Here is a 25,144-nt window from a genome sequence, read left to right as displayed (position 1 = left end):
TGTAAATGGGAACCATGGTCAGTTTTCTTAGAACACTATCATTGCTGACGAAATATTTGTATAAAAATATTATACTGTATTACTTATTTCTAACTAGCCGATGTCGCTGTGTGTAATATTATTATGGATACTTCTAATTTTTTAAAAAAAATTGTTTGTATTACCCCTCCCATTGTTTCTTATTCCTTCCCTTCTCCCCTTTTCTAAAGTTTTCTCTTCAACTTACTTCTCCTATCCTACCTTCCTTACCTTTTCTTTTCCCCTCAGGTAACTGTTATAATACTTATTATTATGTTATGTTTTATTGAGGTATACATTACCTGATATTCCCTGTCATTTTCTTGTATATAGTTTTAAAATTTTTAATAAAAATGATTTAAATAAAAAAAATAACATTCAGGAGTGAATGATTTTCCCCAAACCTGGTGTGAATTTAGAAAAAGAAAAGTGTAATGATTTATTTACATGTGTTTTTACTTTAGGATTCATTGACTTTTTTGTCTTTTTGACTTGATATTACATGTGGTATTATATTTTAACACTTTACCTCCCTTTCCTTGCCTTTTCACGAGACCGGTATATAACTACAAAACTATAGTCTGAATATAAACAACTACCCTAACTTAAATTTCTTCTCTAGGAAATTGCATGCTTCGTGCATTCAATAATGATGGAAGACTTAATGTCGGAGGATTTCAACTAAAGCTCAGAACAGGTGTACCAAGCAAAAAACTACAAACTCTTGCACCTCCTGATTTACTTAATTATACTGCTTTTCCATGTTGTTCTCTCTTGGTTCGACTTCTGCCTCATACTCAGGCAAGTTTAAATATATTTATCCATTATGTTTGGCAAAAAATTGGAGAATTAAGCAAGGTACTTAAGGTTTACTATAATTTAGATACAAATTAATTGTCATGTCCATCCAAGAAAGAAATGTAATCAGAGAAAATCCAAAATGTTTTTTTTTAAATGATTTTATTTTTTTAAAGCTGAAAAGCCGCTGAAAGCAGTATAAGCATATAAAGAATATGCACATGAGAAACAGTTTTACCATGTAAAATGATAACACTGTAGTGAAATTCACAAAGGACATATTTTTATGTATATAATTATATTTAAATATCTATACATGTATGTTCAGTATATATATATCTACATATATATATACTAGCTATTGAACCACCCGTTCTACGCCCGGGTGGCGAGCATTTTTATTGGTATATGGTCTCCCATGCTGGTATGTGCTGCCCCCATCCTGTCCCCACCATCCAATCCCGGTATGCGTGGCTCCCCTCATCCCCGATCCCGGTATGCGTGGCTCCCCTCATCCCCGATCCCGGTATGCGTGGCTCCCCTCATCCCCGATCCCGGTATGCGTGGCTCCCCTCATCCCCGATCCCTGTATGCGTGGCTCCCCTCATCCCCGATCCCGGTATGCGTGGCTTCCCTCATCCCCGATCCCGGTATGCGTGGCTCCCCTCATACCCGATCCCGGTATGCGTGGCTCCCCTCATCCCCGATCCCGGTATGCGTAGCTCCCCTCATCCCCGATCCCGGTATGCGTGGCTCCCCTCATCCCCGATCCCGGTATGCGTGGCTCCCCTCATCCCCGATCCCGGTATGCGTGGCTCCCCTCATCCTCGATCCCGGTATGGTTGGCTCCCCTCATCCCCGATCCCTGTATGCGTGGCTCCCCTCATCCCCGACCCCGGTATGCGTGGCTCCCCTCATCCCCATTTACGGTATGCGTGGCTCCCCTCATCCCCATTTCCGGTATGCGTGGCTCCCCTCATCCCCATTTCCGGTATGCGTGGCTCCCCTCATCCCCATTTCCGGTATGCGTGGCTCCCCTCATCCCCATTTCCGGTATGCGTGGCTCCCCTCATCCCCATTTCCGGTATGCGTGGCTCCCCTCATCCCCATTTCCGGTATGCGTGGCTCCCCTCATCCCCATTTCCGGTATGCGTGGCTCCCCTCATCCCCATTTCTGGTATGCGTGGCTCCCCTCATCCCCATTTCCGGTATGCGTGGCTCCCCTCATCCCCATTTCCGGTATGCGTGGCTCCCCTCATCCCCATTTCCGGTATGCGTGGCTCCCCTCAACCCCATTTCCGGTATGCGTGGCTCCCCTCATCCCCATTTCCGGTATACGTGGCTCCCCTCAACCCCATTTCCGGTATGCGTGGCTCCCCTCATCCGCATTTCCGGTATGCGTGGCTCCCCTCATCCCCATTTCCGGTATGCGTGGCTCCCCTCATCCCCATTTCCGGTATGCGTGGCTCCCCTCAACCCCATTTCCGGTATGCGTGGCTCCCCTCATCCCCATTTCCGGTATGCGTGGCTCCCCTCATCCCCATTTCCGGTATGCGTGGCTCCCCTCATCCCCATTTCCGGTATGCGTGGCTCCCCTCATCCCCATTTCCGGTATGCGTGGCTCCCCTCATCCCCATTTCTGGTATGCGTGGCTCCCCTCATCCCCATTTCCGGTATGCGTGGCTCCCCTCATCCCCATTTCCGGTATGCGTGGCTCCCCTCATCCCCATTTCCGGTATGCGTGGCTCCCCTCATCCCCATTTCCGGTATGCGTGGCTCCCCTCATCCCCATTTCCGGTATGCGTGGCTCCCCTCATCCCCATTTCCGGTATGCGTGGCTCCCCTCATCCCCAATCCTGGTATACGTGGCTCCCCTCAACCCCATTTCCGGTATGCGTGGCTCCCCTCATCCCCAATCCTGGTATACGTGGCACCCCTCATCCCTATCCTGGTGTGTATGGTATCCATCATCCTGGTATGCATGGCACCCTATCCCTCACTCCCAATCCCGGTATGCGTGGCACCCCTCACCCCCAATCCCGGTATGCGTGGCACCCCTCACCCCCCAAATCCTGGTATGCGTGGCACCCCTCACCCCCCAATCCCGGTATGTGTGGCCTCCTCAACCCCCCAATCCTGGTATGTGTGGCCTCCTCAATCCCCCATTCCTGGTATGTGTGGCCTCCACAATCCCCCATTCCTGGTATGTGTGGCCTCCACAATCCCCCATTCCTGGTATGCGTGGCCTCCTCAATCCAAGTATCCTGGTATGTGTGGCCTCCTCAATCCCCCATTCCTGGTATGTGTGGCCTCCACAATCCCCCATCCCTGGTATGTGTGGCCTCCACAATCCCCCATCCCTGGTATGTGTGGCCTCCTCAATCCCCCATTCCTGGTATGTGTGGCCTCCACAATCCCCCATCCCTGGTATGTGTGGCCTCCACAATCCCCCCAATCACTGCACACATAAAACAATAAACAATTATACTCACCTTCCTTCCCCACCTCTGCTCCAGCGCTGAGTCCTGTCTGCAGCAGCTCATGTCGGCATCTGAGCAGCGCGTGCTCTCAGACACAGAGGTGAGCTGCTGCTGCCGGCACATTCACTCCTCCGCACTGACAGCAGGAGCCGGGGCTCAGCGCTCCTCCATGGCCGCTACTAAAGAGAATGAATATTCCGTCTTCTCCACGCCCATGGGAGTGGCCTCAGAGGGAATATTCATGTCCCTTTAGCAGCGGGCATACGTAGTAGTGTGCTCCGCTCCTCCACTGCCGCAACCCGCTCCTCTGCCGCCGCCACCTCCTACTCACCTATCCTCCTCGTTCCCACGCTGCTTGGGGCCCTCACGGGCCCCCTCCGGGCGGGCCCCATAGCATTGGCTGTCTTACCTGTAACGGCTGGATGCGGTCTTCTGTCTGGAGCCAGACTGCGCGTCACGCATGCGCAGTCTATTGAGGCTTCGGACAGAGACACGCTTCTGCCGTTATATTATAGATAGATATACAGTACAGACCAAAAGTTTGGACACACCTTCTCATTTAAAGATTTTTCTGTATTTTCATGACTACGAAAATTGTACATTCACACTGAAGGCATCAAAACTATGAATTAACACATGTGGAATTATATACTTAACAAAAAAGTGTGAAACAACTGAAAATATGTATTATATTCTAGGTTCTTCAAAGTAGCCACCTTTTGCTTTGATGACTGTTTTGCACACTCTTGGCATTCTCTTGATGAGCTTCGAGAGGTAGTCACCGGAAATGGTCTTCCAACAATCTTGACAGAGTTCCCAGAGATGCTTAGCACTTGTTGGCCCTTTTGCCTTCACTCTGCGGTCCATCTCATCCCAAACCATCTCGATTGGGTTCAGGTCTGGTGACTGTGGAGGCCAGGTCATCTGGCATAGCACCCCATCACTCTCCTTCTTGGTCAAATAGCCCTTGCACAGCCTGGAGGTGTGTTTGGGGTCATTGTCCTGTTGAAAAATAAATGATGGTCCAACTAGACGCAAACCGGATGGAATAGCATGCCGCTGCAAGATGCTGTGGTAGCCATGCTGGTTCAGTATGCCTTCAATTTTGAATAAATCCCCAACAGTGTCACCAGCAAAGCACCCCCACACCATCACACCACCACCTCCATGTATCACGGTGGGAACCAGGCATGTAGAGTCCATCCGTTCACCTTTTCTGCGTCGCACAAAGACACGGTGGTTGGAACTAAAGATCTCAAATTTGGACTCATCAGACCAAAGCACAGATTTCCACTGGTCTACTGTCCATTCCTTGAGTTCTTTAGCCCAAACAAGTCTCTTCTCCTTGTTGCCTGTCCTTAGCAGTGGTTTCCTAGCAGCTATTTTACCATGAAGGCCTGCTGCACAAAGTCTCCTCTTAACAGTTGTTGAAGAGATGTGTCTGCTGCTAGAACTCTGTATGGCATTGACCTGGTCTCTAATCTGAGCTGCTGTTAACCTGCGATTTCTGAGGCTGGTGACTCGGATAAACTTATCCTCAGAAGCAGAGGTGACTCTTGGTCTTACTTTCCAGGGCGGTCCTCATGTGAGCCAGTTTCTTTGTAACGCTTGATGGTTTTTGCAACTGCACTTGGGGACACTTTCAAAGTTTTCCCAATTTTTCGAACAGACTGACCTTTATTTCTTAAAGTAATGATGGCCACTTGTTTTTCTTTACTTAGCTGCTTTTTTCTTGCCATAATACAAATTCTAACAGTCTATTCAGTTGGACTATCAGCTGTGTATGATCCAGACTTCTGCACAACACAACTGATGGTCTCAACCCCTTTTATAAGGCAAGAAATACCACTTATTAAACTTGACAGGGCACACCTGTGAAGTGAAAACCATTTCTGGTGACTACCTCTTGAAGCTCATCAAGAGAATGCCAAGAGTGTGCAAAGCAGTCATCAAAGCAAAAGGTGGCTACTTTGAAGAACCTAGAATATAAGACATATTTTCAGTTGTTTCACACTTTTTTGTTAAGTATATAATTCCACATGTGTTAATTCATAGTTTTGATGCCTTCAGTGTGAATGTACAATTTTCAAAGTCATGAAAATACAGAAAAATCTTTAAATGAGAAGGTGTGTCCAAACTTTTGGTCTGTACTGTATATAGATATATATATATCTATATACATATAAATATATATATATCATATTTTTCGGACTATAAGACGCACCTGACCATAAGACGCACCCCAAATTTTGGGTTAGAAAATAAGAAAAAAAATATTTTTTATAAGATGGGGTCCGTCTTATAGTCTGATTAGGTATCTTACCTGGGGGGTGGTGGAGCAGGAGGCAGGGTACTTCAGAAAACCGGCCCGGTGGAAGTGGAGGAGTGCTGCGGACCCTGGATACATGAAGCCGGTTCTCCAGCACCTGTGAGTTGCGGTGATGGTGGAGTAGGATTGCAGGTCCCTCCGTTCCCTGCTTCAGGAACCCGGCGGCAGCAGAAGAGGTGAGATGCTGGTTTCTGGCTGGGGCCTGTGGACCGGCTGGGGCCTGTGGACTGGCTGGGGCCTGTGGCCTGCCCGGGGCCTGTGTATTTGCTGGGGCCTGTGGACTTGCTGGGGCCTGTGGACCAGCTGGGGCCTGTGGCCTGCCCGGGGCCTGTGGCGTTCCTGGGGCCTGTGGACCGGCTGGGGCCTGTGTCAGCCCGGGGCCTGTGGACTTGCAGGGGCCTGTGGACTGGCTGGGGCCTGTGGACTGGCTGGGGCCTGTGGCCTGCCCGGGGCCTGTGGACTGGCTGGGGCCTGTGGCCTGCCCGGGGCCTGTGGACCGGCTGGGGCCTGTGGCCTGCCCGGGGCCTATGGACTTGCTGGGGCCTGTGGACCTGCCTGGGGCCTGTGGACTTGCTGGGGCCTGTGGACCTGTGAGCGGCATCCGACAGTGAAGCAAAGGAGCCGGGGCCTGTGCCGGGCTGTGAGCGGCATCCGGCGATGCGGCAGAGCAGCGTGTGCGGCTTCCGGTGGCCGCGGCCATCTTCCTGAGGCCGTGATCTGCAGGAAAATGGCCACTGGAGCTCCCGGTCGGCGCATGCGCCGGCTCAGGCTGCCATTTTCCTCTGTATCACGGCCTCAGGAAGATGGCCGCGGCCACCGGAAGCCGCACACACTGCTCTGCCGCACCACCGGACACAGCTCACAGCCCGACAGAGGCCCCGGCTCCTCTGCCTCACCGCCGGACGCCACTCACAGCCCGGCACAGGCCCCGGTTCCTCTACTTCACCACCCGACACCAGCCACTCCAGCACAGGTACAGTCCCCGGCTCCAGCCGCATCTCACCTCTGCTGCCGCCTGAGGACCCTGCGATCCCCGCTCCACCACCACCGGTAAAGTAACGTTCGAACCATAAGATACACCCCCAATTTTCCTTCCAAATTTTGAGGAAAAAAAGTGCGTCTTATGGTCCGACAAATACGGTATATATATATATATATATATATATATATACGGTATATATATATACATATATATATATATATATATATATATATACAGTACAGACCAAAAGTTTGGACACACCTCATTTAAAGAATTTTCTGTATTTTCATGACTATGAAAATTGTACATTCACTCTGAAGGCATCAAAACTATGAATTAACACATGTGGAATGATATACTTAACAAAAAAGTGTGAAACAACTGAAAATATGTCTTATATTCTAGATTCTTCAAAGTAGCCACCTTTTGCTTTGATGACTGCTTTGCACACTCTTGGCATTCTCTTGATGAGCTTCAAGAGGTAGTCACCGGAAATGGTTTTCACTTCACAGGTGTGCCCTGTCAGGTTTAATAAGTGGGATTTCTTGCCTTATAAATGGGGTTGGGACCATCAGTTGTGTTGTGCAGAAGTCAGGTGGATACACAGCTGATAGTCCTATTGAATAGAGTGTTAGAATTTGTATTATGGCAAGAAAAAAGCAGCTAAGTAAAGAAAAACGAGTGGCCATCATTGCTTTAAGAAATGAAGGTCAGTCAGTCCAAAAAATTGGGAAAACTTTGAAAGTATCACCAAGTGCAGTTGCAAAAACCATCAAGCGCTACAAAGAAACTGGCTCACATGAGGACCGCCCCAGGAAAGGAAGACCAAGAGTCACCTCTGCTTCTGAGGATAAGTTTATCCAAGTCACCAGCCTCAGAAATCCCATGTTAACAGCAGCTCAGATTAGAGACCAGGTCAATGCCACACAGAGTTCTAGCAGCAGACACATCTCTTCAACAACTGTTAAGAGGAGACTTTGTGCAGCAGGCCTTCATGGTAAAATAGCTGCTAGGAAACCACTGTTAAGGACAGGCAACAAGCAGAAGAGACAAGTTTGGGCTAAAGTACACAAGGAATGGACATTAGACCAGTGGAAATCTGTGCTTTGGTCTGATGAGTCCAAATTTGAGATCTTTGGTTCCAACCACCGTGTCTTTGTGCGACGCAGAAAAGGTGAACGGATGGACTCTACATGCCTGGTTCCCACCGTGAAGCATGGAGAAGGAGGTGTCATGGTGTGGGGGTGCTTTGCTGGTCAAATTGTTGGGGATTTATTCAAGAGTGTGCAAAGCAGTCATCAAAGCAAAAGGTGGCTACTTTGAAGAACCTAGAATATAAGACATATTTTCAGTTGTTTCACACTTTTTTGTTAAGTATATAATTCCACATGTGTTAATTCATAGTTTTGATTCCATCAGTGTGAATGTGCAATTTTCAAAGTCATGAAAATACAGAAAAATCTTTAAATGAGAAGGTGTGTCCAAACTTTTGGTCTGTACTGTATATACACACAGTATATAAAGTGTTGGCACCCTTGAAATTGTTCCAGAAAATGAAGTATTTCTCCCAGAATTTCAATTACACATGTTTTGTTATACACATGTTTATTTTCTTTGTGTGTACTGGAACAACTAAAAAAAAACAGAAAAAAGGCTAATTGGACATAATTTCACACAAAACCCCAAAAATGGGCCAGACAAAATTGTTGGCACCTTTCCAAAATTGTGAGTAAACATCTTTGTTTCAAGCATGTGATGCTCGTTCAAACTCACCTATGGCAAGTAACAGGTGTGGACAATATGAAAATTGTTCATTTTCTGGAACAATTTCAAGGGTGTAAATACTTTCGGCCCTGATTGTATATATATTGTGGTAGATCAGCTCACTTGGCTGCTTAACAAAGTAGTCATAGGAATGCTTCTCGTTTCAATTTTCAACTGGTTTATTAAAAACAGGCTTCATAAACCAGTCCTAAAAAAGAACTAGACATATTCAGTCTGCTTGACAGAAACAAAACAGCGCTCACTATAGTCCTTATAAATGCTTTGTTCGCCCTCACAGGAAACAGGATTCAGCTCTGTTCACCAAGAACCCAGCTCTGGAGGTCAGCTCCCCTCCAGAGTACACAGAACAATCATTAAAGAGGTTGTCCCATGAACAAAGTTCATTTTAGTCAATATATCTTGGAATAATAATACGTTTCACAATTGAATGTGTTTAAAAAAAATGTTCCTGTGCTGAGATAATCTTATAAATGTGCTCCTGCTATTTACTGTGTAATGGATAAAAAACAAGGCAAAAAACTATGCTTTATCATGATACCATCAAACAAAAAGTGGAATTAAGCGCGATCAAACAGACGCATTTAAATAAAAATGGTACCACTGAAAACATAATCTTGTCCTGAAAAAACAAGCCGCTACAAAGCTCCATCAGCAGAAAAATAAAAAAGTTACAGCTCTCAGAATATAGCGATGCAAAAATAATTATTTTTTCTATAAAATAGTTTTTATTGTGTAAAAGCGCCAAAACATAAAAAAACTATATAAATGTGGTATCGCTGTAATCGTACTGACCCGAAGAATAAAGCTGCCTTATCAATTTTACCACACGCATTACGGCATAAAAAAATCCCCAAAAAACAATTCCTGAATTACTGGTTTTTGTTCATTCTGCCTCCCAAAAAACAGAATAGAAAGCGATCAGAAAATGTTATTTGCCCTAAAATGGTACCAATAAAAACGTCAGCTCATCCTGCAAAAAAAAAGCTGTCACATGACTGTTTGCTGAAAAATGGAAAAATTATAACTATCAAAATATGGCGATGCAAAAACTTGTTTTTACAATAAAAAGGGTCTTTAATGTGTGACAGCAGCCAAACATAAAAACCTGATATAAATCTGTAATCGCACCCACCCGAAGAATAAAGTCGTCACTTATACCGCATGAGGAATGGTGTAAAAAAATAAATAAAACCAATTCTTCACCTGCTGTTGATTGGTTCTTTCTGCCCCCCAAAGATCGCAGTAAGGCTCGTCTCACATTTATCTTGCGTCCTGTGCTGAAATCTTACACCGGGGTTTCCTTGTAAATCTCTGAAATACGTGATTCAGACGGAACCCCCGGTGGAAGATTCCCTGTAATGATGCAGATGGAGGCACTGTGGACGCCATCTGGCCTGTGATCCCACAGTGTCCATCTTTTTATTACTCACGCATAAAAGTGCCATCGGCGACATTTTTGTGTACTTCTGAAAAGAAGGACGACGCTGAACAGAGGCCAGACGGAGTCCAGAGTAACTCTGCTGCCTCATTATAGTGAATGGATTATAGTGGGGATTTCATCTGAATTGCGTCACTCGGGGAGACTTAGATGGAAACCCCGATATAAGTGCTCAGCTTAGAACGCTGGATAAATGTGATCCAAAATGCTATGTAAAATGTTCCCAATAAATGCTTCAACTCCATTCACAAAAAAAGCAAGTCCCCACTTAGGTCCGTCATCTGTTAACAAAAATATAGGGGGCTTCCATGTTACTGGTAGCACAAAGGCTCTGGGAAATCTAAATGGCTCCTTGCCCTCCAAAAGAAATTCAGCTAATTCTGCGCTCCCAAATCCAAATGTCCCCCTCCCTTCTGAGTTCCAGTGTGTGTCTAAACCACAGTTAGCGTCCAAATGTTTGGCATTACTGTAGCGATGAGAGCCCACCTAATTTATGGGTGCATGTCTCCAGAAGCACAAGCTGGGCATAACGTATTGGTCACTACAACGTACTGGTCACTTCAAAGGCAGTTTGCAATCTTCGCTTAGCAACATCCACTGCTGCTTGTTTCTAGAAAACACCCATGGAGTTGAAATCGTCACTACACCTGTAGATAAATTTACAAAGGGGTATAATTTCCAAAATGGGGTCACTTGAGGGGGATTCTGCTCTTCTAGCATGTAGGGTCTCTGTATATGGAGCCCGCAAACTATTCTAGGAAAATCTGCGCTTCAGGAGGCAAAAAGCAACTCTGCCTCCCGAGTTTCGCCGTATGGCTATGCAGTACTGCACAGCCACATATGAGGTATTTCTACATTCAGATGAAATTGTGGGACAAATTTTGGTGACATTTTTACCCATTTCCCAGTGTGAAGATGTAAAATCTGGTGCTAAAACAAAATTTTGGTGGTAAAAATTTAATTATTTTTTCTTCACTGCCCAATGGTGTAAAATTCTGTGACACACTTGTGGTGTCAATATGATCACTGCACCCCTAGATGAATTCATTGAGAGGTGTAGTTTGTAAAATGGGTTCACTTATGGGGGGTTTGGCTGATCTGGCACCTCAAGGGCTCTGTCCATTTGACATGGCACCCTCAAATCAGTCCAGCAAAATCTGAACTCCAATATGGTGCTTTTTCCCTTCTAAGCTATGCACTATGCCTCGAAAGTAGTTTTCGGCCACATATTGGGTATCTGCGTACTCAGGAGAAATTGCACAGCAAAATTTTGCATCCATTTTCTCCTGTTACCCTTGTGAAAATGCAAAATTTTGGTCTAAAAAACATTCTTGCCGGAAAAATGTGATTTTTTTTATTTTTACGGCTCAATGTTATAAACTTATGTGAAGCATCTGGGGTGTTCAAAGTGCTCACCACAGATCTAGATAAGTTCCTTGAGAGGTCTAGTTTCCAAAATGGTGACACTTGTGGGGGGTTTTCACTTTTTAGGCACGTCAGGGGCTCTCCAAATGCCACATGGCGTCTGCTAATTATTCCAGCAAATTTTACATTCAAAAAGTCAAATGGCGCTCCTTTACTTCCAAGCCCTGCCGTGCGCCCAAACAGTAGTTTTCCTCCACATATTGGGTATTTGCATACTCAGGAGAAATTCCCAAATTGTATGGTGTAATTTTTCCTGTTACCCTAGTGAAAATGAAAAATTTGGGGCTAAAAAAATATTTTTGTGGAAAAATGTAATTTCTTTATTTTCACGTCTCAACGTTATAAACTTCTGTGCAGCACCTAGGGGTTCAATGTGCTCACCACACATCTATACAAGTTTCCTGAGGGGGTCTAGTTTCCAGAATGTTGTCACTTGTGGGGGGTTTCCATTATTTACATCAGCAGCCCTCCAACCTCGACATGACGTCCGTTAATTATGCCAGCAAATTTTACATTCAAAAAGTCAAATGGCGCTCGTTCCCTTCCGAGCCCTGCTGTGCGCCCAAACAGTGGTTTTCCCCGACATATTGGATTTCGGTGTGCTCAGGAGAAGTTGCACAACAAATATTGGGGTCCATTTTCTCCTGTTACCCTTGTGAAAGTAAAAAAAAATTGGGTCTAAAGTAAAATTTTTGCAAAAGAAGTTAAATGTTTATTTTTTCCTTCCACATTCCATTAATTCCTGTGAAGCACCTGAAGGGTTAATAAACTTATTGAATGTGATTTTGAGCACCTTGAGGGGTGCAGTTTTTATTAGAATGGTGTCACTTTTGGGTATTTTCTGTCATATAGACCCCTCAAAGTCACTTCAAATATGATGTGGTCCCTAAAAAAATGTTTTTCTTAATTTTGTTGGAAAAATGAGAAATCGCTGGTCAACTTTTAACTTCCTAACAAAAAAAATTATGTTTCCAAAATTGTGCTGATGTAAAGTAGACATGTGGGAAATGTTATTTATGAACTCTTTTGTGTGACATATCTCTCTGATTTAAGGTCATAAAGATTAAATGTTTGAAAATTCCTAAATTTTCATCAAATTTCAGATTTTTTCACAAATAAACGTAAGTCATATCAAATAAAGTTTACCTCTATCATGAAGTACAATATGTCATGAAAAAAACAAACTCAGAATCATTGGGATCAATTGAAGTATTCCAGAGTCATTACCTCATAAAGTGACACTGGTCAGAATTAACAAAATTGGCCTGGTCAAGAAGGTGAAAACAGGCTTTGGGGTTAAGGGGTTAAACAATGTTTTACTTCAAAGAAAGAATCACCTGTGATCCCATGCTGTAATGTCTGTATAATCCCACCCCTCCCCCCCAACTCCACGCCCAGGAGATGTGATATGATCAGACCATGCTGCTGTAGGGTCAGACACAGCCATTACACAGTACACAGCAGGGGCACATTTATAAGATTATCTCAGCACAGGAACATTTAATTTAAAGTCATCCAATTGTGTAACTTATTATTATTCCAAAATCTATTAATTAAAATGAACTTTTGTTTGTGGTAAAACCACTTTAATGAATGAATTTACTGATGTCCAGCAAATTAAGAGTTCTGTAGCATTCACACTCTATGTTGTCAGAATTTCAGTTTATTTCACTTCACTTGTAACTCATCCCCATTACTTAAATTGTCTCTTCAGAGAGGAAGAGGACTAGAACTCTAGTACCACCTACAGGAAGTAGCAATCCTAAAAGTCATTATCAATCCTTTAACAAGCCTTGCCACATGACTTAGGATATAAGCCAGAACCAGAAACTCAATTTGCAGACACTGTGTTTTGGGGTACTTCCCCTCGTCAGTGCAAAGTGTGAGTTCTGGTTTGGCTGGGTGAGAGGTGTCAAACCGTTATCCAAGGGGTAACATTTCTCCTTGTGGAGTATGATATGTTAAGCACGTCACGGTGCTTAAAAGTCTCCTCACCGTGATGATACCCCTTGGATGCTACATTATTTACTCATTTTTAATGTAAAAAAATACAATTAATTGTGTAATAGCATACATTTTAGAGCAGCAACTTATTGTACTTAAATCATTGTCATTTTTTTTCTTTTAGCGATAGCAAGTTATCACTCATTGTGTACAAACCTAATGAGCAGGAATGTTATGCAGCAGCAGCCATCAGGTTTCCCCGAAGAGTCCATATTTTTAACAGATAAGCCAGACTGTCCACAGTAAAAGGTCATGACTTAATGGTAAAAGGTCTTAACCTCAGGGTATAGTGTTGAAGGATTAGAGCATTTACAGACAGATGTGGAGTGTAGTCTAAAAACAAGTGAGAGTTCTAAATGTATGTTGAATTTATGAATCCATTCCAGCTCATCTGGTTCCGTTTATTTCATATTTATTCATTAGTAGTTGGATATATAAAAGCAGTATGCAAACTTATGTTCAGTTCTGCATATGTTTTGTATAAGACAGGGACCTATATTATTGATGACAATCTCAATAAAATCACTGAAGAATATCTTATTGCCATATAAGCAACAGAAAGTAAAAAATAAAGGCAGATGTTTCATGGAATATGAAAGTGCTGAATATACTACCATTTGTAATTCATTCATACATATAGGTATTGTTCTTTGTAATAAATCATGTATTAACAGTCCTGCTCATTGTTATTGCCACCCATGAAGTTTAACCCCTTAAGGACGGAGCCAATAATGTACTTAATGACCAACCCAATTTTTACAATTCTAACCACTGTGAATTTATGAGGTAATAACTCTGGAACGCTTCAACGGATCCCACTGATTCTGAGATAGTTTTTTTGTGACATATTGTACTTCATGATAGTGGCAACAGTTCTTCGATATTACTTGCGTTTATTTGTGAAAAAAACTGAAATTTGGCGAAAATTTTGCCATTTTTAAACTTTTGAGTTTTTATGCCCTTAAATCAGAGAGATATGTCACACAAAATAGTTAATAAATAACATTTCCCACATGTCTACTTTACATCAGCACAATTTTGGAACCAAAATTTTTTTTTGTTCGGAAGTTATAAGGATTAAAAGTCGACCGGCGATTTCTCATTTTTCCAACAAAATTTACAAACCCATTTTTTTAGGGACCACATCACATTTGAAGTCACTTTGAGGGATCTATATGACAGAAAATACCCAAAAGTGACACCATTCTAAAAACTACACCCCTCAAGGTGCTCAAAACCACATTCAAGAAGTTTATTAACCCTTCACGTGTTTCACAGGAACTAAAGCAACATAAAAGGAAAAAATTAACATTTAACTTTTTTTCGCAAAATGTTTACTATAGAACCCAATTTTTTTATTTTCACAAGGGTAACAAGAGAAATTGTCCAATACCATTTGTTGTGCAATTCCTCCTGGGTAAGCTGATGCCCCAAAATCACTTTTTGGATGTACGGCAGGGTTCGGAAGAGAAGGAATGCCATTTGACTTTTTGAATGTAAAATTTGCTTGAATAATTAGCGGACGCCATGTCGCGTTTGGGGAGCCTCTGATGTGCCTAAACAGTAGAAACCTCCAACAAGTGACCCCATTTTGGAAACTAGACCCCTCAGCAAACTTATCTAGATGTGTGGTGAGCACCTTGAACTGCCAACTGCTTCACAGAAGTTTATAACGTAGAGCCGTGAAATTAAGAAATCAAATTGTTTTCCACAAAAATGTACTTTCAGCCCCAATTTTTTATTTTCACTGGGGTAACAGGAGAAAATTGACCCCAAAATTTGTTGTGCAATTGCTCCTGAGTACGGATATACCCTATATGTAGGGGAAAACTATTGTTTGGGCGCACAGCAGGGCTTGGAAAGGAAGGAGTGACGTTTGGAACACAGGCTTTGTGTTATGATCTGCAACAAGAACTAAGGAAAGAAAGGGGAAAGCTATCCCTACAGTAAGACTAAGCTGAATCCCTACGATGTAGCAGGCTGCCTGTTCCTTGCGAACAGACCCGCCTTAGTCCTCGGCTAGTCTGAACGAAGACCTAATGCATAAAGGGAAGGGGTCCGTAAAAGAACTAAGGACTGGAACAAAAATGGGACACCTCCTGAACAGAGAAAGTTGTTGCAGAACACAAAAAGATAAACTGACAAAAAGGTACTAGAGGTCCCAGAAGCACTAAGCGAACTGACAGAGATAGCCACAGAAGCACCTGGCTAGCAAAACAGTCAAACAACACTGAAGTCCAGCACAGCCAAAAGGGCGGAGCTGCAATATAAAGGCAGATAGTCACGTGGCCGCAAAACACAAGATGGAAAAAACAAACAGGAGGGTTCTAGCAGTACCCCCACTTTAATGAGGATCCTCCGGATCCTCCAGGCCCAGGCCTATCCGGAAACCTCTTGTGGAAAGCTCTAACAAGCCTAGGAGCAGAGACATCATCACCCCTTACCCAGGAGTTATCTTCGGGACCGAAACCCTTCCAGGAGACGAGATACTGTACTCTCCCTCTATGCCATCTAGAATTCAAGATACGTGAAATTTCATATTCGCCGTCTTCCACCACAGGAGCAACTGTGACAGTGGCATCCCTATCTGATGCATCAGCTTTTTTCAACAAGGAAACATGAAACACAGGATTAATCTTCCAGGAAGTAGGGACATCCAACCTAACCGCAGACGGGTTAACAACCTGAAGCACTTTAAATGGACCCACAAACTTAGGACCCAGTTTTTTAGAGGGAATCCTCAACCGCAAGTTCCTTGAGGACAACCAAACCATGTCACCCACAGTAAACAAAACCTCCTTACGTTTCCTGTCAAAATACTTCTTCGACTTCTTGTTAGCCTCTTGAAGGTTGCAATGTACATTAGTCCAAACTCTCTCCAAATCACCGGAAAAATTCTCCACCTTCGGCCCTGCCGACCCCAATTTGGAGAACGAACCAAAAGACGGATGTCTCCCAGTACAACAAAAAAAAGGAGAACACCCAGCTGAGGAGGATGTATGATTGTTAAGAACAAATTCTGCGAGAGGTAGAAACTCAGACCACACCTCTTGATTGTCCACCACAAAACAATGCAAAAACTGTTCTACATCCTGGTTCTTTCTTTCAGTCTGTCCATTAGACTCAGGCTGATACCCAGACGAAAATGACAAATGGACTCCCAACCTGTCACAAAAAGCACGCCAAAAGCGAGCCGCAAACTGAGGTCCTCTATCAGTAACAATATCCGTGGGAACGCCATGAAGATTGACAATCTCCTTAACAAACGCCTTAGCGAGTGTCTTGGCGCAGGGCAACTTAATGAATGGAACCAAATGACACATCTTACTAAAACGGACCACGACCACCCAGATGACAGTAAAACCCTCGGACACAGGCATATCAGTAATAAAATCCATTGTGAGATGCGTCCAAGGCGCACTAGGAACCTCCAGAGGGCAAAGCAACCCCGCAGCAGGAGTATGTGAAGCCTTTGACCTAGCACACACAGTACATTGACGCACCCACTTGATGACTTCTTTCTGCCATCCAGGCCACCAAAAACTGCGACTGATAAGTCTCTTAGTCTCAGAAATCCCTGGATGACCTGCCAACCGAGACTCATGACACTCCACAAACAAATCTCTCCTAAAGGTTCTAGGCACGAACAACCTCCCATGGGGAGTGTTAGATGGAGCATAATCTTAAGCTTTCAGAATCCCATTCTCCAAAACGGAGTCCAGTGCCGCCACCACAACTCCTTTCTGTAAAATGCTCTCCTCCTCGGCACTGACCATAGGAGAGAAGCTGTGAGATAAAGCATTGGCTTTAACATTCTTAGTACCAGGGATATAGGTAACAGAAAAATAAAACCGAGAAAAAAAAAGTGCCCATCTAGCTTGACCGGCATTCAAGCGCTTGGTAGCATCCAGATAGATCAAATTCTTATGATCTGTGAAAACCTGAATAGGAAATCTAGCGCCTTCCAAAAAATGACGCCAATGTTTAAATGCGAGTTTAATAGCCAGCAACTCCCGATTTCCAACATCATAATTCAGTTCGGTTTCCGATTTTTTTTTCGAAAAGAAGGCACAAGGATGTACTCCATCCCTGTTCTCCTGAGACAAAACTGCTCCGCCCCCCACCGATGAAGCATCGACCTCAACCAAAAAAGGCTTGGTCGCCTCAGGCTGCATAAGGATAGGGGCAGAACTGAACCTCTCTTTGAGATATTTAAACGCTTCAATGGCCTCAGTAGTCCACTGGACCGTATTCGCACCTTTCCTGGTGAGATCGGTTAGAGGCTTAACAATTACAGAAAAATTCTTAATGAATTTCCTGTAATAATTGGCAAAACCCAAAAATCTCTGTATAGATTTCAAACTAATAGGCCTAGGCCATTCCTGCACAGCCTGAACCTTCACCGGGTCCATCTCAATGCCCTCGCTGGAGACAATGTAGCCCAAAAAACTAATTTTCTGCACAGCGAACTCACATTTCTCCAGCTTAGCAAAGAGTGAATTATCACTCAATAACTGCAAAACTTCACGTACACTCTGCCAATAGGACTTCAGATCTGGCGAATACATCAAAATGTCGTCTAAATACACAACCACATTCTTACCAATCAAAGGTCTCAGGATGTCATTAATAAGGTTCTGAAAAAATGCAGGTGCATTGGTAAGACCAAAAGGCATCACCAGATTCTCAAAATGACCTACCGGAGTGTTAACAGCAGTTTTCCATTCATCATCCTCCTTCACTCTTAACAAATAGTATGACCCCCAGAGATAAATCTTAGAGAACCACTTGGCCCCCACTAACTGGTTAAACAAGTCAGGAATTAACGGCAATGGGTATGAATTGCGTATGGTAATCTTATTAATGTCACGAAAATCCAGACATGGACGTAAACCCCCATCCTTTTTTTTAACAAAGAAAAATCCAACTGCCACAGGCGACTTAGAAGGTCTAATGTGACCAGCAGCCAGGCTAGTCTGTATGTACTCCTCCAAGGCCTTTCTTTCAGGGATAGTCAGATTAAACAAGCGACTCTTAGGAAGAGTAGCCCCCGGAACAAACTCCCTATGAGGAGGTAAAACTTGCGACTCCTACTCCGAAAAAAACCTCCAAAAATCTTGAATAGGTACAGGTAATTCCCCTTTTTCCACAGCCGCAATGCGACCATTACAACATTTATCATAGCACTTCGGACTCCAAGACTTTATCATATTAGTAGACCAGTCCAGCAAAGGATTGTGCAGTTTTAACCAAGGCAATCCTAGAACGACCAGAGAGGGTAAATTATGTAATACAGCCAAGTCCAAAATTTCTTGGTGAAGTCCATTGATAGTGAGGGGAAATGCAGCAACCTTGTGAGTAATACATTTCAAGGGAGTGTTATCAATAGCAATCACAGAAATAGGTGATGACAAAGGTTTGGATTTCAATTTAAGTATTTCCAAAAACCCTTTATCAATCACATTAAGTGTTGAACCACAATCCACAAATACCTGAAATTCAATCAAATTTTCCTGCAAAGTAGTACTCCCTGAAAGAAATACTCCTGCAGAGCGTAAACAAGCTATACGGGCATACCTGACCTTTTTTTTTTCTTTACTTAAACGAAGCTCACAATACTTAATCAAATGGTCAGCTTTACCACAATAAAGACACAATCCCTTGGCGAACCTCCGGTCTCTTTCCTGAGAGCGGAGCGACATCGCCCCAACCTCCATCGGTTCTCTGCCATCTGAACAGATTTTCTGGGGACTAGGACCTGGCATTACAGGAGTCTTTACCTCATTCTGCCTAGATCTCAGCCTCCTATCCACACGAACAGCTGCAGAGTCTCAGGTGCGGGGAATGCAATTAGCAAATCCTTAACCCTTTCACTAAGACCAGCAAGAAATAGACATTTCATAGCAGGATCATTCCATTTGACTTCTGAAGCCCACCTTCTAAAGTGTGTGCAATAATTTTCAACATCACCTGACCCCTGATTCAAACGCCTGAGTTCTGCCTCAGCAGATGAGATTCGATCAGGATCTTCATATAATAGACCCATAGCAGAAAAAAATTCTTCTACCGACCTTAAGCATGGCTCATTAGGTTGGAGAGAAAAGGCCCACCTTTGTGGTTCATTGTGCAAAAGTGACATAATAAAACCAATGCACTGTGATTCATTCCCAGAGGACCTTGGTCTCAAACGAAAATATAACAAACAAGCATTTTTAAAGGAAAAAAATCTTGCTGTTTACCATAAAAATCATCAGGTAGTCCTACCTTGGGTTCCACAAAATGCGTTCCAGAACAGCTACTCACGTGTTGCTGGAGCTCGGCCACCTCCAGAGACAATTCCTGCAAGCATTGAGCCAAATCCTGGACGGAAGCCATACTGATCCCCGAATTTCTTTCCTTTTAGTTTTTTTTGGGCTGGACTTACTGTTATGATCTGCAACAAGAACTAAGGAAAGAAAGGGGAAAGCTATCCCTACAGTAAGACTAAGCTGAATCCCTACGATGTAGCAGGCTGCCTGTTCCTTGCGAACAGACCCGCCTTAGTCCTCGGCTAGTCTGAACGAAGACCTAATGCATAAAGTGAAGGGGTGCCTAAAAGAACTAAGGACTGGAACAAAAATGTGACACCTCCTGAACAGAGAAAGTTGTTGCAGAACACAAAAAGATAAACTGACAAAAAGGTACTAGAGGTCCCAGAAGGACCAAGCGAACTGACAGAGATAGGCACAGAAGCACCTGGCTAGCAAAACAGTCAAACAACACTGAAGTCCAGCACAGCCAAAAGGGCGGAGCTGGAATATAAAGGCAGATGGTCACGTGACCGCAAAACACAAGATGGAAAAAACAAACAGGAGGGTTCTAACACTTTGATGGAATGGTCTGCGGGTGTCATGTCGCGTTTGGAGAGCCCCTGATGTGCCTAAACAGTGGAAAACCCAGACATGTTGCCCCATTTTGGAAACTACACCTCTCAAGGATTTTATCCAGGGGTATAGTGACCATTTTGAACCCACAGGTACTACACAGAATTTGATAACATTAGGTGATCATACTGTAAACTTTCTTTTTTTTCACGAAAATGTAGTTTTAGACCCAAATTTGTAATTTTTGCAAAGGATAATACAAGAAAGCGGACCCCATAATTTGTTATGCTATTTCTCCGAACGCGATGATGCCCCATATATCATCAGAAATTACTGTTAGGCCACACTTCAAGGCTGAGAAGGAAGGAGCACTATTTGGCCTTTAGAGTATACATTTTGGTAGAATAGTTTGTGAGCGACATTTGTGGAGCCCCTAAGGTGCCAGAACAGCAGAAAAAAAACCAAACTGACCCCATTGTAGAAACTGCACATCTCAATGAATTCATCTACTGCTACAGTGAGTATTATGTAACATCCACACCAGGCTTTATTCTTATGCTAGTTTAGTGCCCATACATTGTGGCCCCATAAAGTGTAGTGCCCCCATACATTTCTCCTGATGACACATACCCCGTAAATTAAGTGCTCTTCCCGCTACCATAATGCCAAACATGTGGCTGCTTACTGCTTTTTAGGTAACAGTGGGATATTTGGATTTGGGAGCGCAGAATTCACTGGATTTTATTTGAGGGGGGTGGGAGCCATGTTGCTTTTCCAGAGTCTTTGTTCTACGAGTTATGTGGGACCTCCTATAGTCCCAGTGACAAATGATGGACCTGAGAGGGGGCTGGTTTTGTGTGGGATAAATTAGGGGTTTTATTGGTAACATTTTGGGGTACATAATTTTCGATTGCTTCCAGAATAAGGCTGGATCACATTCTTGTGTTCTACTCTGAACACTTACGTCGGGGTTTCCGTGTAAATCCCACAAAAATATGATTCAGATTAAAATCCCAATGGAACCACCCACCACAAAGAGGCAGATGGAGACACTTTGGAGCCCGTTTGATGTCTGCTCCGGTGGGCTCCATTTTTTTAGGCACACACAGATCTGTGGTCGTCCACACTTGTGCGCTAAATAAAAAAGCCTAATATGATGGTACGCCGCCCGAATAGAGACCAGTCTCTCCATTGGCCTCATAAGTGAGTGGCTCCATCTGGGATTTTTGTCTGAATTGCGGTTTTGGTGAATTTACACGGAAACCCGGTGTAAGCGCTCAGTGGAGAGCGCAGGATAAATGTGATTTTTTTTTGGAGGCAGAATGAAGAAATAGACCACAGTACCTGAATTGTTCTTATGTTTATTTTTTCGCGGTTCACCGTGCAATATAAGTGATAAGGCAGATTTATTCTTCGGGTTGGTGCGATTACAGCGGTATCAGATTTATATGTTTTTTTTTAAGATTTTGCTGCTATCACACAGTAAAAATGCTTTTTTTTTTATAAAAAGTAGTTATTTTTGTCGCCATATTCTGAGAGCTGTAACTTTTTTATTTTTTGGTGAACAGAGCTGTATGAGGGCTTATTTTTTGTGGGACGAGTTGCAGATTTTTTTGGTACTATTTTGGGGCACATAGTCATTTTTGATCGCTGTTTATTCAGATTTTTCAGACACAGAATGAACAAAAAGCAGCAATTCAGTTATTGTTTTTATTTTTTGCGCCGTTCGCTGTGCGGTAAAAGTGATGAGACCGACTTGTTCGTCGGGTCGGTATGATTACAGCTATACCTGATTTATATATGTTTTTTATGCTTTGCTATTTTTACAAAATAAAAATTGTATTTTACAAAAAAGAACTTGATTTTGCATCGTCTCATTCTGAGAGCTGTAACTTTTTTAGCTGAGTTTTGACCGGCGAAACAGATTTTAGTGATTTGAATGCACTTTTGTGTGTTTTTTTTACATATTTTATTTAACTTATTTTTACTTTTTCACTAAGTCCTACTGTGGGATATGTGTGATTATCACTTTTATTGCTGTTCTCATACACTGTAGTACCTCTGTACTGCAGTGTATGAGATCTGTCAGTGAGTCATGTCTGACTCACTGACCTTGCCTGTGAGACCAGCTTATTGCTGGCTCTCACAGGCCACCGTACCCTGGGATCATCACATGATCTCAGGGTACCATGGTAACTATTGGGACCTGCGATCGTGGGGGTCCGATGGTTACTAAGGGGGTTTCAAGACCCCCTTGAAGCAACTTAAATACTGCTGTCACGATTGACAGCAGTATTTAAGGAGTTAATCGGCCCCAATCGGCATCGAGACCGGCCGGGGCCGATACTGCAGGGTGTTAAATGTCATACATAGCTGACACCCGCAGGAATCGCCGCTGCCGGGCTTCGCTATTTACTTATTCCTCAGTGTCACATTTTCACAGCGCAGAGGAATAAGTACCCTTAATGACCGCCGTGAAAATGCGTTACGGCGGTCGTTAAGGGGTTAAGTACATAATGTGAAATAGCTCCTGAAAAAAATGAATCAAGTGAACCAGTTTTTTTGTATAGAGCACTCGTGTTAAATACAAAAGAGCAAATGATAAACAATAATTTAAAACAAAAAACAATGGGAGGAATAAATAGAAAAACCTAAAGCTTGTTGTGACACTGGCACGCTTTACATTAATTTTGTATGGAAACACATTTTGACTCAACTGTGGTAAATCACAAAGTAGATTCTCCTGTGATTAATTGTCGGTGCCCATGTGACATGAATTAGCCAATGAATGATGACTTCACTGTTTTAAAAAGTTACATGGTAGGCCCTGTGCCTTTGTCACAATGGCGAAGACAAAAGAGCTGTCTGAAAACATCAGAACTGTTATATTAGCAAATACAAGACTTCCAAAGGGTATAATTCCATCTCCAAAGACCTTGGTATCCCAGTTTCAACAGTGCACAATGTTATTAAAAAGTTTGCCAAGCATGGAACTGTCAAAAATCTCCCTGGACGTGGGGGAAAGAGAAAAATTGACAAGAGATGTCTTCAAAGGTTGGTGCGAATGATGGGAAAATCACCACATTAAACATCCAAAAACCTGAAGGCTAACCTGGAACAGTCTGCGATCATAGTTTCAACAAGTACCATATGCTGCACACTAAACCAAGCAGAGCTTTATGGACAAAGGCCAAGGAAGAAACCATTGCTGAAGAAAAGACATAAAAAGGAACGACTGATCTGTGCCAAAGGGTACCTTGACAAACCACAATCCTTCTGGGAAAATATTCTATGGACAGATGAAGCAAAAATAGAGCTTTTTGGCAATGCAAAGCAAAAGTTTGTTTACAGATGGTGCAAAGAAGCTTATAAGGAAAGAACACCTTATAACAGTTAAGCATGGTGGAGGATCCTTAATGTTGTGGGGTTGCTTTGCTGCGTCTGGTACTGGAGGCCTTGACCGTATCACAGGAATCATGAAATCAGAGAATTATCAAGAGATTTTAGAGCGAAATGTCCTACCCAGTGTAAGAAAACTTGGTTTGAGTCGAAGATCATGAGTCCTCCAGCAAGACAATGACCCAAAGCACACATCCAAAAGTACACAGGAATGCTTGAAAAATAAAAAAATGGACTGTTTTAAAATGGCCAACAATGAGTTCTGACCTCAATCCCATTGAAAATCTTTGGGGTGAGCTAAAATCTGCCATTGGGAAAAAGAACCCTGCAAACATTCAAGAGCTTGAACAAACTGCAAAGAAGAGTGGGAGATAATTCCAGCTGAAAAGTGCAAGAAGGTTATAGATGGCTACAAGAAACATTTGGAGGCTGTCAGCAATGCCAAAGGGTGTACAGCCAAGTATTAATTAGGGGTGCCTTTATTGCTGCACATGCTGTTTATTCTGTTTCTTCTTTGAAATTGCAACATGGAAGTTGAAAAGCAATGTTTTATTGTTGTATTACTTTGGATCACTAATTAAAAAATCCTGAGGATATAACATTTCCATTTATTTCTGAAGATATTGTACAGTCTCTGAAAAAAATGAAGGGGTGCCAATAATGTTGACCAGCACTGTATACCACAAATGTCAGCATGCTATTTTCATAAGAACTATACGTATAGCAGTAGTATAGCAGCAGGATGAATACACAGTTGCATCAGCGGTAAGTTGCATACTCAGTACTATACATAAATGTGAAAATAAGTAAGTGTGCTATTTACATGCTTTTGCTATATTTCTCTTTTCTCCTGATATCTTCTTTTTTGTTGCTTACTGCTCATTGACAAGGAATCTGGCCTTTGTTGTTGTCTTATAGCAGTGGCAGAGCATGCGTAGCTTACAAGGAGGCTGGGATCTGGAGCATACATACTAGGCTCTGATCATGGCAACCCCACTCCAGCCTCATTCATTTGCATAGAGTACACCACCCAGCAACCAAGAAATCAGGAAACTGAGGAGCAGTGCGTTCCTGAAGATAGATGTTGGATGAACCCTCTGAGGACTACAATTCTCAAACCATCTCATCATATACTTTTCAATTACGTTAAATCAGTTACAGGCTCCAAAATACTGCAAAGAAAAAAAGACACCTTTGACTGGGTAGACTGAGATAACACACATAATATGGAATGCCCGAAAAACAGTATTCCGACAAGAACCCAGATTTCAGACAGTATCTGAAGTGACTCTCTCAGCTTTTTTGAAAGGATTAGCTCTATCGAGGCTCCATCGGGGGTTCTCATTGGCATACTTGACATAGTTCCGAGTAGGGAGCAATATTTATGTGTGTGTGTGTGTGTATATATATGTATATACAAGTGCTTCTCCCTAAATTAGAATATCAAAAAGTTAATTTATTTCAGTTCTTCAGTACAAGAAGTGAAATTCATATATTATAAAGAGTCATTACAAACAGTGATCTATTTCAAGTGTTTATTTCTGTTAATGTTGATGATTATGGCTTACAGCCAATGAATACACAAAAGTCATTATCTTAGTAAATTAGAATAATTAACAAAAA

General features: G+C 43.0%; 1 protein-coding gene across 3 annotated transcripts in view; it reads left to right on the top strand.

Moving 5' to 3' along the window:
• The window catches only part of LOC141215153 (uncharacterized), a 446,656-nt gene that overhangs the window by 261,584 nt on the left and 159,928 nt on the right, over positions 1-25,144 (top strand). For all 3 annotated transcript variants that reach the window (XM_073665502.1, XM_073665499.1, XM_073665501.1), the window contains exon 22: positions 641-819. In XM_073665502.1, coding sequence (XP_073521603.1) covers positions 641-819 — 179 coding nt within the window. The remainder of the gene's footprint in view (positions 1-640; positions 820-25,144) is intronic.

The sequence above is a fragment of the Phyllobates terribilis genome, unplaced genomic scaffold (assembly GCF_046119375.1).
Source record: "Phyllobates terribilis strain yellow unplaced genomic scaffold, ASM4611937v1 Scaffold_2__4_contigs__length_985480577, whole genome shotgun sequence".
NCBI classification, from domain to species: domain Eukaryota; kingdom Metazoa; phylum Chordata; class Amphibia; order Anura; family Dendrobatidae; genus Phyllobates; species Phyllobates terribilis.
The sequence above is the reverse complement of the archived record's forward strand: the minus strand, read 5'-3'. Positions and strand labels throughout refer to the sequence as shown.